The 14,760-nt window shown below is 44.7% G+C and overlaps 1 protein-coding gene across 1 annotated transcript in view; it reads right to left on the bottom strand.

Moving 5' to 3' along the window:
• Window positions 1-1,639: 1,639 nt before the first annotated feature.
• mtnr1al (melatonin receptor type 1A like) overlaps window positions 1,640-14,760 on the bottom strand; it is a 29,667-nt gene continuing 16,546 nt past the window's right edge. Inside the window, exon 2 of the mRNA XM_068043100.1 lies at window positions 1,640-2,409. Within this exon, the coding sequence (XP_067899201.1) occupies window positions 1,640-2,409 (770 nt within the window). The remainder of the gene's footprint in view (window positions 2,410-14,760) is intronic.

The raw sequence follows: 14,760 nt of genomic DNA, 5'->3' as shown, positions 1-14,760 counted from the left end.
GAAAGTCTTAGATTACAGGACGATATAGATGGGCTAGTAAGATGGGCAGAGCAGTGGCAAATGGAATTTAATCCTGAATACTGTGAGGTGAGGCATTTTGGAGGGACTAACAATGGATGGTAGGACCCTAGGAAGTACAGAGGGTCAGAGGGACCTTGGTATACTTGTCCATAGATCACTGAAGGCAGCAGCACAGGTAGATAAGGTGGTTAGGAAGGCATATGGGATACTTGTCTTTATTAGCCAAGGCATAGAATATAAGAGCAGGGAGGTTATGATGGAGCTGTATAAAATGCTAGTTAGGCCACAGCTGGAGTACTGTGTACAGTTCTGGGCACCACACTATAGGAAGGATATGATTGCACTGGAGAGGGTGCAGAGGAGATTCACCAGGATGTTGCCTGGGCTGGAGCATTTCAGCTATGAAGAGAGACTGAAAAGGCTAGGGTTGTTTTCCTTGGAGCAGAGAAGGCCGAGGGGGGACATGATTGATGTATATAAAATGATGAGGGGCATTGATAGGTTAGATAGGAAGAAACTTTTTCTCTTAGCAGAGTTAAAGTACTTGATGGCTGGCACAGACACGATGGGCCAAAGGGCTTGTTTCTGTGCTGTATAACTCTATGATTCTATGACTCTATGACATTTCTCCTACACAAGGTGGAAGACAAGTAAATACCCACTGTGCAATCCTTTCCTGTTCAACCCACATGCTGAGACAAGGCAGCAACACCACAATTTGTTTGGTCAACAGATCAAAAAATACTAGGCCATATTTTAAAAGAAAACTGTCTTCATGAAATGAGTTTGGCAAACTTTATTCTTTGGTTTACAAATGTTTGGCACACTGGCATAAATCGAGTTAAAACACAGCGGGGATAATTTTAAATTTTGCCAATAGTGTAAAATGGGCATATTAAATTGATCAGCTTGTTATACAACCCTGTTGAAATCGATGGAAAGGAAGATCGGGCATATAATGTGCAGTCAATCCAATATTGCTCACCTTTCACAATCACCAAATGTTAAAATTACCTCCTATCAATGCATCACCAATGCTTAATACAATCACAACAAAGATTCATATCCTAAACATGAGCACGATGCTTATTTAATATTAAATCTAAGTCGAATGCCAAGTTCACCATATGCAATTTTGTTACAATTGTCAGTTCAATGGTTTGTCTGGCTGGGGTGCTGACACAGTCAAGGCTTCATACACTGATATCTCTGTTATAATTTAATGCTAAGCAAAAGTGCTACACAGACATTCATCACAGTCCAGCATCTGCTACCACAGTCTGGCATGAGTGCAGTTGTCTGTACGTCTCCCTGATGGTTGGAGGGCATCTGCAGATCTTTGATGGTTGTAGACCTGCCTCCATTCTATATTTTGTTACATTTTCCAGTAATACAATGATGAGTATTTTTTTTTTAATTTGCAATTTCAGCAAAACTACAGCAAGCAAAATAAATTCAAGTGCAGTCAAAAAGTGGCTAGCTTATTCACACTGTTTTCTTTTAAAGGCAATGATAAATCATTCATACTGTTGATTATTGCAGTTGGGTCAAATATCTGAAAGGTTCTAACATCAAATAGGTGTGCTCCATTTTGTAGACTTCAGGGGAATATGCTATCCTAACAAGAAAGCTTGGTAATTTCCATTATTATTTGTTTATATTCTCTTCGGAAGTTGTGGTTTAGAACACCATATACTATAGCATTCAGGCAGCTGTTGAAATATGCCATAAAATAGCTGACGATGAAGAGCCACTCTGGTATCATGCCAGCCAAGTGTGGATTAACCGCTACTGCCAGGCCAATGAAGTTCAATGGTGCCCAACAAACTGCAAAGAGCACAAACACTACAAACATGGTCAGAAAGTTCCTGAAGTCATGGGGATTTATTTTGGATCGGCTGTCAGGCTTAACTCGCCTCCTAACCTGGATGACGAGGATCCAGATCCGCAGGTAGCAGTATGAGACAATGCTGATCGGCAGAATGAAATGAATGACCACCACGATGACTGTGTAGAAAGAACTGACTGACTGAGCAAAGGTGCAGGAATATATACGAGGGTCATACTGAAGAGATTCCATGAAGAGGTTGGGAACAATTGCTATACAAGTCAATACCCAGACCAGTACCACATAGCATGACGTGCTCCTGTTGCTGAAGATTTTGTCATACTTCGGACCATGACAGATGTAACAATATCTGTTGATTGCAATGCTGGTGATGTTAAAAATGGAACCAATCACACTCAGCCCCATGAGGAACCCACTAATTTGACAGTGGATGTACCCAAGAACCCATCCATTGCAGAATATTGCTATTAGTATGAGAGGATAAGGATAAATTGCTATGACAAGGTCAGCGATGGCGAGGCTCACCACAAAGGCATTACCTGTAAAAGAGCACAGCTGATTAGTTAAGCAGTAAACATCATTGCTTTTAATTCTGATGGCTGCATTAGAATCTGTTAAACATGCAGCAGGTGGAGGAGGGAGATGCTAAAACAATTCATCAATCATTTAGTCATTCTAAAGCCCACTTCCAATTAGTGTTCGTTTAGCTGCAGTGTTACTTTCAAAACAACTGGCTTTTGATCCCAATGTGATTATTTTCCCTTCTAAATCTGCTCTGATCTTGGGCAACCTACCAGAGAGCCATGAGCTCCTGTAGAACCTGACTGCAGCATGAGTTAGTTCCTTCAGGAGGGGATGGGAGAAAAATGTTAGCAAAGTATGCATAGGAAAATGCTAGCCACTGTACAGAGATGTAGTGGGTGGTATTTTCCAGATTCATGTTCCACCAGTAATGGTAGCTTTAAAATTGGAATTGCCTGTAGCCAGCCCATCCCTCCTTCTCCTTTCAGTTTATATTTTTGCGTTTTTAAGACAATTCAACTTTACTGTTTTAACCACAACTGAATTAAAATCATGACCCTGAGCTGCATAATGGCTCCATACAAATTGAGTTATCAGTAGGAGCAATGATTTACAATGACTAAACAAATGGTATTTTTATTACATGGGATGCAATAATCTTTACTGGTGTTTCAGAGATTACTTTTCTGTTCCAGATTTTTACAATTGGTCCTTTGGTTTATTGTCCCTGAATAGAGTAAATTACATTTTTATTACATAGAATTTTTACTGGTGTTTAGGGAATCACTAGCAATAATTTTGTTAATTTTACCATGGAAACCATAGCCATAAACCCTAGTTCTCAGTTCTCAAACATTTAGATTTAGCCACACTTAGCCGCATTTAGAAAGGGCTCCTTTTCATCTCCATTTGTTTTGTTTACAAACCAGACCAAACGGTGCCTTTTTTTTTCAGTGCCAGCGTACACAAAGGTCCTTTGGGCAGACCAAGCTCAAACATAAATTACTAGTCTTAAAACCCAATCTATACATTATGCTATAAAGTCTATTCAGTCAGCACAACCTGTGAGGAAATGAATGAACCAGGCTTAGCTTGTGGTGATTGCACACCCTTTCACCACATAGGTTGTGTAAGTAGGGATGTCTGGCTGGATGGGCAAGTAACTGGATTAGAAATAAGCATGGATTATGCTGCCGAATGGATGAGCAAATACCACAGATCAGAAGGTTCTGGGTTTGATGCTCTCTCTGTGCTGAGTTAACTGAACTCCTCAGTCTGTGGGTGGATAGTTCTGGCCTGAAATTGGTAATAGCATTTAAATCAAATATATCAGAGTTGCACCTGTGCTATTTTGCCTGGTGGAGGCCCAAACACTAGGGAACCCACTAAAAATTAAGCATTAGAGGTTTTCTCCATTGTCCTAGGATTGGAGGATCTGGGAAAGAGCTGCCAGTGATCTCTTCCCAGCTCCAAACAGGTTTACCACCAGCTTTTGAGGGTCAGAATGCCCTGAACATCAATAGCCATTAGGGTTCCTCTGCTGACCTGGGGAGTGCACCTATATACATGGGCACTCCAATGCCCAAGGTAAAGCCAGGCCATACTGATGCATTGATCCCAGAAATCCATATAGATTTAGCTTCACCCTGACTGGGGACAGTAAAATGGTGCAACACCAAGTAATGGTGCAGTGGGGAGAGTGCGGAAAGGAAAGGAGAAAGATTCCCTCATCATCTTCTATCCTGTGTTGCATTCTATGACTTAAGTTTTCTGATCATAATGTTGATAACAACCCACTTAAATGAATGGCTTCCCATTGGCCTTGGATTGGAAAGCCCACAACCCACTTAAATGAATGGCTTCCCATTGGCCTTGGATTGGAAAGCCCACCCCTTTGTGTCTAGTAGGGAGCATGCATTTGTAGTATGCTATTGAATGCCCACACCTGGTGAAGGCTGTCAGTTTATAGGAAGTCTTCTCTCTCTCCATTTGTGGCTTTTCTTTAGAAGACAGTTTGTACAAGAACCTTTTGCAAGGCTGCTGAGGGTTTTTTTTAATGCTGTTACAAAAGTACTTCCATTTTTTTGTTAAATTTTGAGGACTTGTCTTTTAAAACTGAAAAGGATTCCATGGACTCTTTTTTTACAAGAGTCACAGAGAGACTGAGAGGTTGTTTGAAAACAACATTTACTGGAAGTCAGCTGTCTTCAGATAAGTACCCAGGAGGGGCTTTTTGACCTGGGAAGGATATTTACAGAGAAGTGACAGGTCAAGATTTATATGGGTCAGGAGGCTTGTCTGTTTTGGTTTTGCTTTGGACAATCAGTTGAGGTTTGGATAGTGTTTTGATATGAGTGTAGAAATCATCCTACCAAGGGCAAAACCCAGCTCAGCCTTTTCTATCTCTTTGAAAGGCCTGCCAGCTTTTCTATCTCTTTGAGAAGTTCTTAGAAGCAAGTGTAAAAAATAAAGAAATTGATGCTGCATTCCTCCTGAAAGGCCTGCCAGAAACCCCTGTTACCACATTTCTCTTTGAAAAGCCTGCCAAACTGATCTTCAATGTCACCTGAAAAGAACTGTTCTAGGCAGATCCCAGTAACAGCCGTCTAGGCGTATATGGAATGCCAGACCAAAAAGAGACAACTGACATCTTTCCACATCTTCTCTTTCTTACTTCAAGAGTTTGCAAATTTTTGGCCAAAGTATTTTTTTTGCCTTTTTTTAAAATAACAGAGCTCCAAAGGGAAAAGCTCTTTATTTTTGGGTTAACCGGTGTGTGTGTATATATGTGTGTGTGTGTGTGTTAGGGGGGCTAAGGAAAAAAGGGAACTTTCATATTTCAATCTGTGTGTTTATGCTTTGTTTTGTTACTGATTAAGACTTGTTTTATAATAAACTGATAATTTTGTTGTTTATTAAAGAAACCTGATTGGTGTATTTTATTCAGGGATAAAGAGTAGAGTATATGATTGACTGCATCAGTAACTGGGTAAACATTTAAATATATGTTGTGACCTGTGAAGAAGTGGAATTAGAAAACGCAGTGCACTCCTCCCAACTGGGTCGTAACAGTGCCTACAGCTGATCCCATCTGTCTGGTTTCCAAAGACCACTTAGTGCTTGAATCACAAAGGCACGATTGAACTGAAACCTTTTCACTGTTCTTCTTGCAAGCCAGCTACAATGTGGCCATAAACGATTTGTTCATTAATGCTTATATTTATAGGGCTCTGTTGAGCAGCATAGGATTGTGACAAAACTGTCAAGATTGCCTTCCTTTTTGTCTTGTATTTATCCCATGTATCAGCTAATGTGAGAGTATGTGACTGGAGCTTTGTTTTGTTGAAGGAACTTTACTTGGCCCAGAATGGCCTCTGTATGCTTTACGCCACTGTAGCAAGTTATTTTTCAAAAGAATTCTGTAACATCTCCTGTATTACCTGATTTTTGGACTCTAAAGGATAATCAATGGAGATTGGGCAGGAAAGTGGAATTGATTTTATTTACATGTGTAAACAGGATTTCTGCCACATTTATGGCAGCAGAGTGGAAGAAGGAAATTCAACACCACAGCTCCCCACCTCCATGTGTTTTGAAATGAAAAATTCTGTGGATGCGTGAATTATTCTTTAACAAATTTCAGTCCTCCTCTTCAGAAAGGTTTCCAAATCAGATCAGGGTAAGGCATTACCAATTCACATTATAGTACTGCAACCAAAAGACACTCTTGGAACACTCTTGCATTCATACAACAAGAGATAAAACCAAAGGGGAAAGATCTGGGTTTGCTTCTGCTGTATAGTGCTTGAGTGGCTTACAGTGGGACAAGATTCTTAAAATGTCTGTGTCAACTAAATATTTCGGTGTTCTTTTCTTTTTCTGGAAAGGGGACCTGTCTGGACAATGTCTGAGGACAGGATCAAGTGCCAATGTAAATGTCCCCAAGATGAAATTAGCCTACTGATCTGCACTACCTCAGCCCATATATGAAGTACGGGCAAAGTAATAGAGCCATGGAAAGGAAGCTCAGCCAGTCACTGTCTTCAGAGGTCGAGGACAGTAAAATTGAAAACAAAAGAATTCCATTCAAAAGAGATGGATTTGTTGGGCTTAATGGCCTAGTATATTTGCATAAACTCACCTGCAATTTCCATAAGTTTTTCTCCATGCCTTAACTTTAGTGGAAGATAAATGACCATTTCTTTAGGCTTTTCACTGATCTTCCATTGAAGTTACAGCAGGAGAATAGGAAAAAACCCGAGACTTGCATCCAGACACACACAATATATTTGTCTGATTCACAGCTGAACTGGTGACTGCATTGAATCAAATCACTCTTAGATTCCTTGACTGGCTAGCACTCATTTCACCTCATTGCTTGCACACTACTATCAGAGATTATGCAGTAGGCAGTTATCTGGCATAAAATAGCTTGTACCCAAAAGAAACGCCCACTGGATAGCCTATAGGTACACAACATTATGAACAGATGCTATTGGGCTGAATGGAACCGAGTTCTTTTCCAAGCTACAGAAAAGAATTGGGAGGAAAATCATTTTTTTTCTTACCAACGAGTAACAGCTTTTACCTAAACAAATGAAATATTGGGCTGAATTTTCATTACGGGGTCGGGAACCCGATGACCGGAACATTTTCGGGTCCCGACCAACACAATGCTATTTTTAAATGCAAGGTCGGTATTTGGCCTGGGTGTGGGTTGGTGCCCAATTGGAGGTGCTGGAAGGGTCCTGGAGGCGGGAACAGGTCACTGAGGGCAATTTTAAAAGGCAAGCAGCAACAATGACTGGGCTTGCCATTGTCTTCAGTAATGCAACACCAGGGAGAACGGAGGGCCTATATGGGCATGGACATGCATCCCAAGGCGGCACCCCATTTCTCTGAAGCCTCCCTGGAGGTGCCCATTGATACAGTGTCAGAGAGGAGAGAGCTGTTCTTCCCGGCCTCAGGAAGGAGAAATCCACCTAGCGAGATGAAGAGAGCATGGATGAAGGTGGCCACAGAGGTCAGCAGCTGGGGACCCACGCGAAGGATTTGGGTCCATTGTAGAAAATGGTTCAATGACCTCTTGCGATCTAGTAAGGTGAGTAGCCAGTGGCACCTAATTCATTGGGGACCAATTCTCTAAGCACCAGAATGTATACGAACTGACCTCACAGAATGTTCATAGCTCTCCTTCACATTGTCAGAGTAAGTGAACGGTCGCTGCACTGAGACGCAGCCATATGGGGCGATATTCAGATGGAGACATTACTGAGCGGAACATCAGCCCTCATGTATGTTATGCTGGAAGAGATGAGGGAGGGAAACCTACTCATGAGTCTTTCTCCCTTCACCCTGCGGAAGAAAAGAGCTCATAATATACGGGAGATGGCCAAAATGGGAGGTGGCGTGGTCCAGCTCCAAAATCTGATAGCTGGAAATCGCCAGGGTACCATCGAGGCACTCTGGGGAATGGCGAGACGGGAGGTCATTGGATAGCTCTTTCTTAAGGTGAAGGGCATGGCGGAGACTCCTGCCCAGTGTGACCTATGGATCTTAGGCCACTGTCATCTGAGGGGTTGGTTGTGTTGGTGCACTTGTTGAGTGGGACTAGTTCTCATCCCCATTTTCTTGTGTCTCCCTCAGGGCCAGTTGCTTACAGGGACCAAAGTGCATCTGCCATATCAGCACCGACATCCTTGGCAGTGGGGGTGGAGTCCATGGAATCTGCACCATCACATCATACTCGGCACCTTCCACCAGCACAGATAGGTGTACAAAGTGGAACACTGGGTAAACCTCACAGCATGCATGAGTAGGAGGAGGAGGGTTAAGAAGATTCACTTGTGGGCAGTCCCCCTTCGAGGACGGAGGACAGACACAGCAATGTCTCACTGGACGAAGATGCTGGGCCTCAGGTGGCACAGACCAGGAGGGCCTTCCTCGAGAACCAGAGGCAGATAATTTCTTGTTTGTTGGAACTCCCTGAGCTTTGCAGAGCCATGGGCAGGCAATGGAGGGGTCCATGCAGTGCATCTGCTCCGTCCTGGTTCAGAGATTCGATCACGTGCGCTCCTCCATAGAGAGATTGGGCAACCTCTTGGAGAGCCAAATGCAACACCACTCTGAGTGGGTGCAGGAGCAGCGCGCTGATATGTACAGAAAGAGTAAGAGTCACTGTAGCACTGAACGCTCAGTGTCACTCATGGCGCAAAGATGCTTGGATTGGATTCCAGTTGCATCCCAGTTGATTGTCGCTTCCAGCATTCAGCAGACACCCTAGCGGCAGACGAAGTGTCACCCCCTCAGTGGGCACTGGCATCACATTTAGGCCCCCCACCCCCTCCAACTCAGGACCCATTTGTGTTCCAAGGCCCTGTTACAGAGGTGGCCTCTGCAATATCACAGGGTTGGCAACCTGTCGAAGAGCCCCCAATTGTCCCTCCAAGATGAGGATGGAAGCCATGGGCATCTCAGCTGGAAGCAGAGAGTATGAAGCATGCTGCCTCCACCTCATCCTCTGCCACAGCAGGAGCACCCCATAGAAGTGTTAAGTAGAGGAAGGTGCCACACTGTCGTATTCACTTAATGGGCCACCTGGGTACTATTGTCTACAACGGTCTGTTATTTCATTTGCCTCACAACATAACTTCTTTATTTCATCACTCTGACAGTTGTGTGTTGATGTCTCATCTCAAAAGGGGGACGTCACATTGTGAGGTGGGTGGTGGGGACGTGGGGCCCTGGGAATGCTACATGCTGTGCCTTGTAATGTTGGATAATGGTGGATGGAGGAACCCTCCATCTGCATGTTCACGGCTGCCAATGGGACCTCACAGTTAAGGGTCATGGGGTGAAATAGCTCTGAATGCTGGAAGGTGAATTGTGGGGCCATCGGGCCATCAGCCCATCAGCCATAAGGGCTCGAAAATGAACAGTTAAAGCTCTGCTGAATCTGCATGGCCCTTGTTGGCATGCTAGCCTGCAGTTCACCCTGAGCTCTGGGACTGCATTGACTCCACTGCCTGGCGCCGGCCACCTCTGGAGCGATCCCTTCCTTCTCCTCTTCTTCCTCCTCCCAGTCTTCCTCTGAGGTGGAGTTGTCATCCAGCTTCTCCTTTCCATCAGTGTCACGTTGTGCAGGGCACAGCAGACGGCCACAATACGGGAAACCCTGGCTGGCTCATGCTGGAGGGCACTACCCGACCGGTCAAGGCAACAGAGGTGCATCTTCAAAGGGCAATGGTCTGTTCAATGCAGGTCCATGTGAGGAGATGGCTCTGGTTGTAGCATCTCTCTCCATTCATGTCTGGGTTTCGAATGGGCATCAGGAGCCACCTCCTTAGAGGATAACCCTTATCCCCCAGCAGCCACACATGGCGTCTGGACGTGGGCCTGAAGAGATGTGGCACCTGGGACTCTCGCAAGATGTAGGACATGACAGCTACCTGGGAACCGAGCGCAGACCTGCAAGATTCACTTCCTGTGGTCATAGGTCCGAGGCCAGATACCTGGATAGGTATCGCCTCCTATGAAACCGGTGCTCTGTTACTTGCAGGTAGCTGACTCTTAGGTGGCTGACCTGATCTCTTGGGTAATGCCTTCTTCCCCTTGCGGCCCCCCACTGTGCTTCTCTGGCCCTCTGCTGTCCAGGAGGTTGTCTTTGCTGCAGCTCTACTTGGCTGCTCTGTCCAATGTCAGAGTAGCCTGTTCCCATCTGAACTCCCTCAGCTGGGCTTTGACCGTTCACCAAGCATCCCTCTACCAACCCCAGCTGCCCAAGTGAGGCCATCAACCTCACATCACTCTCCGGATTCCTGCCACTTACCACTGAGAAAAGCAAGTCTTACAGCTCTGGCTATGGCCACTCTGTGGCACTTTTGAAGCAGCTGAGCATTACTTTGTGCCTCTGAATAATTTTAATCAGTTCTTCCCACAGGCCTCATGGCCCCCTGCTGTGTTCATCTTCCAGACAGGGCATTTTCCACGTTCCTTTCCTTTAAAAATTGAAAACTGCTGCTGACAAGCCTCCTCAATGAGCTCAACAGGCATGAGGGTTTGCCATTCCCTCCCTCCCAGAGTCCCTTTAAAATGGCTTCGTATTCCGGAGGCGGCGGAACCCAGTGCCAACCTCAGAGAAAGCAATCTTTAAATCACACGTGCATGCAGTCCTGTCCCCAGTGGGCTTTAAAAATCTGACCCATTGTCTCTGCAAAGGCACAGATCAATGAGAGTAGGAATAGGTTTTGGAGTCTGCTGCCAGACACATTGCTGTCCAAAATATTTCCACAAGGCTCTGAAACATCAGAAATATAAATGAGCACAAGACATTCACTTAGCTTCTCTGAACTACAGTTACAAATCAAATTACTCGACCAGTGTCAGCAGCCTGTGGTGCTTTATTGATCGATCTTCTGAGCAAGCAAAAAACCTATCAGGCTTGAATCTTGCACCTAGAGAAGACTCTGTAGAGCAGTTTCAATCGGTGTGGTGCTGTGGTTATTGCAAGTACAGAAATGGTAGCAATAACAGAGAAACCTGCCATAAATTTCTTCCATTACTTAAATCTCACTGCCAATCAACACAAGTGTCCCAGGATTCCTGGGGTTGAGAGAGTGGGAAGCAATATAGCTGCCTGGAAAGGGCTAGGATGTTAAGCCAGTGTCCCAACACCCAACCCCTATTACCCCAACATCCCACCCTTATCATCCCAACACCCTACAGCCATGGCTCCAACACCCCACCCCTATCATCCCAACCCCCACCCCCATGGTCCCAACACCCCACCTATATCATCCCAACACCCCACTGCCATGGCCCCAACACCCCAGCCCTATCATCCCAACACCCCACCTCCATTGTCCCATGGCTAGGAAAGGTAGTGAATTTCTTGAGTGCTTCCCCTGCCTTTTTGCCCCAGCTCCAGGAGCCCCGCATCTTACACAAACTCCCGCCCATAGTGTTTGAAACAGCTACCAAAATTTAATATCTCGATAAGGCTAACTTCAACACAATGAGACAGAGACTGTTCACAATAAACTCATCAAATCTGCTAATTGGTAAAATGATAGAACAGAGGGAGGCATTCAAAAAAGAATTTAATGTGATAGAGACCAGTGCATTCACTTAAGGGGCAAGAGCTCTACTTAGCAAAAAAAAAAAAGCCATGGATAACTAAAGAGGTATGAGATAACAAAACTAAAAGAAAAAGCATCCAAAAATGCAAAAAATACCACAGATCCTGACAAATGGGAAAAATACAAAGAATAGCAAAGGGTGATAAAATAGATAATAAGGGCAACAAAAAAGAAATATGAAAAGAAATTTGCAAGGGATATCAAAATCAACACAAAAAATTTAAAATTAAATTAGGAAAAAGAGAGTGAGTGGTCAGGAGCAACTGATAATGGTGATATTGTCAATGAAAATAAGGAAATAGTGGACATGTTGAATCATTGCTTTGCATCACTTGGTGGATTAATTAAGGAAAGCCAGCACAGATTGGTTAAAGGCAAATCATGTTTAAATAACTTGGTTGAGATTTTTGATGAGATAACACAGAGGGTTGATGTGGACAATGCAATTGATATGGTGTACATGGACTTCCAAAAGGAGTTTGATAAAGTGCCACATAATAGGTTTGTCAGCAAATTTGAAGCCCGTGGAATTAAAGGGACAGTGGCAGCATGGATACAAATTTGGCTGAGTGACAGGAGGAAGGTACACAATGACGTTCCCCAGGGGTTGAGACTAGGATCACTGCTTCTTTTGATATATATTATTGACCTAGACTTGGGTGTACAGGGCACAATTTCAAAATCTGCAGATGACACAAAAGTTGGAAGGAGAGTGAACTGTAAGGAGGATAGTGATAAACTTCAAGAGGACATAGACAGGCTGGTGGAAGGGTGGACGAGTGGCAGTTGAAATTTAATGCAGAGAAGTGTCAAGTGATATATTTTGATTAGGAGAATGAGGAGAGGCAATATGAACTAAACGGTATAATTCTAAAGGGGTGCAGGAATAGAGAGACATGGGGGTATATGTGCACAAATCTTTGAAGGGCAGGTTGAGAAAGTGATTAAAAAGGCATACAGGATCCTGAGCTTTATAATTCGACACATAGAGTACAAAACCAAGGAAATTGTGATGAGCCTTTATAAAACAACTGGTTTGGCCTCAGTTGGAGTATTGTATCCAATTCTGGGCACTGCACTTTAGGAAGGATGTGAAGGCTTTAGACAGGGCACAAAAAAGATTTACAAGATTGGTCCCAGGGATGAAGGACTTCAGTTGTGTGGATAGATCGGAGAAGCTGGGGTTGGTCTCTTTAAAGAGAAGTTTGAGAGGAAATTTGATTGAGGTGTTCAAAATAATGAGGGGTCCACACAGCGCAGATAAAGAGAGCCATTGGCAGAAGGATCGAGAACCAGAGGATATAGATTAAAGGTGATTGGCAAAAGACCCAAAGGTGATATGAGGAAAATCTTTTTTATGCAGCAAGTGGTTACGATCTGGAGGCGGATTCAATTGTGGCTTTCAAAAGGTAATTGGATAAGCACCTGAAGGGAAAGAAATTGCAGGACTATGGGGAAAGGGTGTGGGAGTGGGATTAGCTAAATTGATCTTGCAGCGAGCTAGCATGGACTCAATGGGTTGAATGGCCTCCTTCTGTGCTGTAACCATTCTATGATTTTATTCTATCAGTATTTACAGTTGGGGAAGAGGCCAGCACGTCAGACATAACAAGGAAACTAATACTGAACATACCTGGTAGTTCAAGATAATAGGGTGAACAGGTGTTGGGTGTCAATTAGTTAATTGTATTTGAGTGTGTATATATACTGCCCTGGGAAGGACAGCATTACCCCTGAAATAATCAAGAGTGCCAAGCCTGCTATACTCTCAGCACTACATGAACTGCTATGCCTGTGCTGGGACGAGGGAGCAGTACCCCAGGACATGCGCGATGCCAACATCATCACCCTCTATAAAAACAAAGGTGACCGCGGTGACTGCAACAACTACCGTGGAATCTCCCTGCTCAGCATAGTGGGGAAAGTCTTTGCTCGAGTCGCTCTGAACAGGCTCCAGAAGCTGGCCGAGCGCGTCTACCCTGAGGCACAGTGTGGCTTTCGTGCAGAGAGATCGACTATTGACATGCTGTTCTCCCTTCGTCAGATACAGGAGAAATGCCGTGAACAACAGATGCCCCTCTACATTGCTTTCATTGATCTCACCAAAGCCTTTGACCTCGTCAGCAGACGTGGTCTCTTCAGACTACTAGAAAAGATCGGATGTCCACCAAAGCTACTAAGTATCATCACCTCATTCCATGACAATATGAAAGGCACAATTCAACATGGTGGCTCCTCATCAGAGCCCTTTCCTATCCTGAGTGGTGTGAAACAGGGCTGTGTTCTCGCACCCACACTTTTTGGGATTTTCTTCTCCCTGCTGCTTTCACATGCGTTCAAATCCTCTGAAGAAGGAATTTTCCTCCACACAAGATCAGGGGGCAGGTTGTTCAACCTTGCCCGCCTAAGAGCGAAGTCCAAAGTACGGAAAGTCCTCATCAGAGAACTCCTCTTTGCTGACGATGCTGCTTTAACATCTCACACTGAAGAATGCCTGCAGAGTCTCATCGACAGGTTTGCGTCTGCCTGCAATGAATTTGGCCTAACCATCAGCCTCAAGAAAACGAACATCATGGGGCAGGATGTCAGAAATGCTCCATCCATCAATATTGGCGACCACGCTCTGGAAGTGGTTCAAGAGTTCACCTACCTAGGCTCAACTATCACCAGTAACCTGTCTCTAGATGCAGAAATCAACAAGCGCATGGGTAAGGCTTCCACTGCTATGTTCAGACTGGCCAAGAGAGTGTGGGAAAATGGCGCACTGACACGGAACACAAAAGTCCGAGTGTATCAGGCCTGTGTCCTCAGTACCTTGCTCTACGGCAGCGAGGCCTGGACAACGTATGCCAGCCAAGAGCGACGTCTCAATTCATTCCATCTTCGCTGCCTTCGGAGAATACTTGGCATCAGGTGGCAGGACTATATCTCCAACACAGAAGTCCTTGAAGCGGCCAACATCCCCAGCTTATACACACTACTGAGTCAGCGGCGCTTGAGATGGCTTGGCCATGTGAGCCGCATGGAAGATGGCAGGATCCCCAAAGACACATTGTACAGCGAGCTCGCCACTGGTATCAGACCCACCGGCCGTCCATGTCTCCGTTATAAAGACGTCTGCAAACGCGACATGAAATCGTGTGACATTGATCACAAGTCGTGGGAGTCAGTTGCCAGCATTCGCCAGAGCTGGCGGGCAGCCATAAAGACAGGGCTAAATTGTGGCGAGTC

The sequence above is a fragment of the Heterodontus francisci genome, chromosome 12, assembly GCF_036365525.1.
Source record: "Heterodontus francisci isolate sHetFra1 chromosome 12, sHetFra1.hap1, whole genome shotgun sequence".
NCBI lineage: Eukaryota > Metazoa > Chordata > Chondrichthyes > Heterodontiformes > Heterodontidae > Heterodontus > Heterodontus francisci.
Note: the sequence above shows the minus strand (reverse complement) of the source record. Positions and strands in the feature narration are given on the sequence as shown.